Source organism: Neolamprologus brichardi, chromosome 4 (genome assembly GCF_056152115.1).
Source record: "Neolamprologus brichardi isolate AB-2024 chromosome 4, ASM5615211v1, whole genome shotgun sequence".
Classification (NCBI taxonomy): Eukaryota; Metazoa; Chordata; class Actinopteri; order Cichliformes; family Cichlidae; genus Neolamprologus; species Neolamprologus brichardi.
The window spans coordinates 25,322,822-25,327,820 of NC_142107.1; the positions used below are offsets into that span (position 1 = coordinate 25,322,822).

The 4,999-nt window shown below is 37.6% G+C and overlaps 1 protein-coding gene across 1 annotated transcript; it reads left to right on the top strand.

Annotated features, from left to right (window-relative positions):
- The first annotated feature begins 652 nt into the window (after positions 1–652).
- Positions 653–4,718, top strand: LOC148103053 (uncharacterized). The gene is made up of 2 exons (XM_087840388.1): positions 653–684; positions 3,967–4,718. The coding sequence occupies exons 1-2, from the start codon at positions 672–674 to the stop codon at positions 4,716–4,718; spliced, it is 765 nt and encodes a 254-aa protein (XP_087696514.1). The 5' UTR covers positions 653–671.
- The last annotated feature ends 281 nt before the right edge of the window (positions 4,719–4,999 follow it).

Genomic DNA, 4,999 nt, shown 5'->3' on the forward strand with positions numbered 1-4,999 from the left:
GGTGTCCTCCTACACCATAAATCGGTAAGAGAAGGTACGACCTCTCTCATGACCCCAAGTTGTGTCCCAGAGTACTCTGGGAGGCACACAGAGTCTTTGCAGAGTGCTAAGGATCAGACATCCTACCATTATGCAATCGACTATAAAACTAAGCATATATGACAATCCACAATATAAACCTAACACCCAGCTCTATCTGTCCATGAAGCCAGATAACACACACCAATTAAACTGCAGGGATGTCTTAAAGACATAAAGTGGTTGCTCACAGGCAGTTGTCTGATTGTTGGGGTTTCTCTATATAATTGTAGGCTCTTTACACTATAGTATTAAGTGCCTTGAGGTGACTGTTGTTGTGATTTGGCTTTATAGAAATAAAATTGAATCTAATTGAATTTAAATGAAAAAGCATGAAAGGGACTAGAAAGAGAGAGCACATTTCTGCCTGTTAAATCCAGAATAGGGTTTAAAATTCTTCTCCTCACATGTAAGGTCTTGAATAACAGATTTTGCTTTCTGGTCTCTGATTGGTTGGCTGTTTGTCAAACCAGTGAGGTAACAGATGCCCTGTCTTTAGGGGGAGGGATCTAAAGGCAGTTGAAAACAAACTGTACAAACTACAACTACACTAACTCTCCCAAGACCTCTGAGATCAACCAGGACCAGGAACCATGTCCAGTTCTGGTAAATATATTTTAGTTACACTGAGGTTGTAAACCAGCAGAGCAATGCCGTTTCTCTTCCTGTTACTGTTTTCAGGTCTTATTACCCACCAGAAACTTCTCACTTATCACAGCACATCCTACACTTTTATATATTTTAATGTTAATCTTTTTCACCTGCAAATGTCAGCTTGCTGTCTTTGTTTTAGTTATTTTAGTCTTGTTGACCCAACTTCCCAGCAATACACACATGCTGCTTCAGCTCACGATTACCGGCTTATGTTACATTGTTACATTGTTACATTGTTACATTGTTACATTACTCATTCATGCATATGCATAAAAGTCTAGAGATTTCTGTCTGATAACTTTATCGTGAACTGACACCAAAAATGTCCAGTGTATCAAAATAAAGCAAAACCATGTAAATGATATTATTGTAGGGTCTAACTTCCAATACAAAGTGACTGTTAATAAATAAAAGTGCACAGATGTGGTCAGTATCAGTAGAGTATCACAGCAGCTTACATGTTCATTTTAACAGCTTTGATCAAACAATAGCTGCAACATTTTACATTGTTTTGACAAAATTAATTAGTTGGATGTTTTTTGTTTTTCGATAGAACAGCTGTTAGACTCATAACTCAGCTGTAGACTGATTTCTTTGCACTGCTGAATTGATTAATTTTCTACTTAATGGTTTAAAATCTTTTGAGCTTTTACTAAGAAATTACATTCACTATTAAAGAATGGTTCACTGAGCCTTGATTACTCAATATTAAATCTAATTTCTGACGTTTATCAATTTAAAAAATATGTAATTATAATATTTTGGGACTCTCTTACATTTAAAATGTAATCGTATTCCAGTAAACTAAAGTGTGACAATCTTCAATGCTCTGAAAAACATTTGCCATGTGTAGTGAAAGGTTTGGACCTTAAGTGTAGATTTGAATAGTAAATAAATAAAAACGAACCTTTATTTTGGCGACGATGAATTCAAACAACTGGCAGCAAACATTATCAACAAATCAAGTGGGGAAAAATTCACAGGAAGACAAAAGCAAATAGTAATGATGAGCACGTTCAAACTCAGGCTTTAAGTACGTGGGAGGCCAAACACAGCGAGGTAGAAACAGGTGAAAGTAATCAGGTAACAAGACGAGACACGTTCACTATCTGATTCAGTCCAGGGACTGCTTGCACAGAGCCCTGCTGCCCGATGCAGGCAGTGTACAAAGTATGTGGTATAACTGGCCTCTCGTCCTTGTTATTGGTTCATCAGCCAATCACGTAGAAGAGCAAAGTCATACAAAATACAAAGAGCTTTTGGTGGATCTCCCATCTCCCTCCTGTCATACTTAAATGTTTCAGATCATCAAACAACATTAAATTAAAGCTGACAGACACAAACACATATGTAACTTTTAAATTAAGGCATTTATTATTTTGTTTGGGTGTTTGGGGGGAAAACCAAACCTACATAGCCCTGTGTTAAAACGTGACTGCCTCCTTGCCTTGTTATAACATAAATTAACAGTGGTGTGTCACATTTTTGGAAAGCTGAGTTCAGTTTCTCTAGACACACCCAGTCCTGATCACCTGTTCTCAATCAAGAATGTACTTAGATAGGACCTGCCTGACAAAGTCAGACATCATGCCGCGATCCAAAGAAATTCAGGAACAAATGAAAAACAAAGTAACTGAGATCGCTCAGTGTGGAAAAGCTTATAAGCCATTTATAACAGAGTGAGAGCCATTAGCCACAAACAGTGAAAACATGGATCAGTGGTGAACTTTCCCAGGAGTGGCCAGCTGACCAAAATTACCCCAAGAGCACAGCGAGGACTCATCCAAGAGGTTACAGAAGACCCCAGAACAACATCAAAAGAACTGCAGGTCACTTGCCTCAGTTAACGTCAGTGTCCATGAGTCCACCATAAGAAAGAGACGGGGCAAAAATGGCCTGCATGGCAGAGGTCCAAGACAAAAACCACTGCTGAGCAAAAGGAACCAGAAAACATCTGGATGATCCCCAAAACCTTTATGAAAACACTCTGTGGACTGACGAGACAAAAATAGACTTTTTGGAAGGTGTATCTCCCTAAAAAGTCCACCTCTGAATTGCTTAAGAAAAGAAAATGAAGACTTTGGTGTGATGGTCAAAGTCCTGACCTGAATCGGATGAATCCGATTGAGATGCTGTAGCATGACAGTCAAACGGCGGCTCCATTGTGACTGAATTACAACAAGTCTGCAAAGATGAGTGGGTCAAAATTCCTCCACAGCTGTAAAAGACTCACTGCCAGTTAATGCAAATACCGTAATAATTAACACCTTCATTTAGAAACTGCATTTTGTGTTTATTTGTGTTATCTTTGTCTAATATTTTAATTTGTTTGATGATCTGAAACATTTAAGCGTGAAAAACATACAACAAATAGGAAATCAGCAAGGCGGCCAACGCTTTTCACAGTTCGCTGTATAAGTTGAGAACTCCTAAAGCCAGATGACTGCAACAGAACTTACATGGAATAATAATGTCATTATAGTTATTAATAAGAATTAGGGATACCCGATACCGATACTGGTATCGGTATCGGGGCCGATACTGTAAAATGTGTGTGTACTCATACTCGTAAAAGTTAACCGATACTAACTTATTTCATTAATCAGAGGGTGGCTTGTCATTTCTGTTGTAGTTTTTTAGATTGGCCACTAGGGGGCCAATTATTATTTTATTTATTATTTATTTTATAATTTTTTATATTTTTATTATTTATTTAATAATAGTTATTTTGTTTGTTTGTTTACAATATGGACACTCTGCAATAATTTAAAAGTTTATTTTATTCGCAAACCTAATTTGTATTTATTTTATTCCAAACAGAAGTGTTTATTTATTATTCTGAAAGCTCGAGACAGTGCCAATAGTTCAGTGATGTTTTGTTAAATTACAATGTGGAGACTCTGCAATAATTTAACAGAAGTGCTTATTTTTCACTTGAAATTTTTTTGTGGTCATTTTTATTAAGATTTTATTTTTTATCGGCAGAGAATAAAATAAAACCTGTCTTCCAATTAATTGTATTTGTGTGTGTGTGTGTGTGTGTGTGTGTGTGTGTGTGTGTGTGTGTGTGTGTGTGTGTATGTGTGTGGTAGAAGTATCGGTTTTTGTACTCTGTATCGGCAAGTACTCAGATCCAAGTATCGGTATCGTATCGGTTTGAAAAAATTGGTATCGTTGCATCCCTAATAAGAATAATAACTATAATGATATATGTCAATATAAATTCTCCAACAGGGCCGAAGGAGCTGAGGATTGTCTTCATTGGAAAGACTGAAATCTTGACTTCACAAATTGAAGCCATCCTGAAAGAAAATGCTGCGCAGGAAGACTTTACAATGGTTTTGGTGAAGACTCTGATCGAAGACAGCCCAAGTCAAGTCGACGAGACGGAAAACACTGAAGTGTCAAAGGAAATGCAGAAAGGAACGACAGCATCCATCTTTTCTCCTGGTCCCCATGTGTTTCTGTTCGTGCAAGAGTGGGAGAGCGGCTTTAAAAGACACGACGTGGAGCGAATGAAACTCGTTAGGAAGTTCTTTGGTGACGAGTCGCTGCGTTACTTTTTACCCTTGATCACCCACGAAGATGAAGAGTTGAAACCGAAGGATAGAGATGAAATAATGAGTTTCATTGAGACACAATTTGGGTGTGAAAAGGAGAAATGCAGTGATATTGATGTTGATAGTGACAAAGTCCAAGATCAAGTGAGAAAGTTAGTGGACAAGCTGAGAGAGGTGGCTGAAAACAACCGATGGGAGTGTTACACCGAGCAAATGTTCAAGAGGGCGCAGGAAGCCCTCCGCCAGAAAATGCAGGAATTAGACAAGAAGGGAAGGAAGGATGACGTGAATGACACACTGACCAAATTTATTGAGTTGGTAACTGGAGCGGGCGAATTAAGCAAGTTCCTGTTTCAAATGCATAGAGAGGTGTCAGACTGTTTCAGTAAATACACGGAGAAGGTGGCTCAGGAACACAAAAAATGAGCCTCCATTCACAAAAGAACCAAAGAGCAAGTTAATTAAATAACGGAAGAAAAAATGAGACTTTACTCATGAAACAAAAATGATTAATTCATTAATTCTGTTATTAAATCTGCAGCTCAGTCAGAGAAACAAACAACATATTTGATGTTTTTAATGCAAGTTATTAATCTGACAGACTCCTCTGCACACTGAGATCAAGACAACAAATAAATCGATCATGTTTTTATATCATTATTGGATGATATAAAAACATTGGACTGGTTCAATTGGACTCCATATTT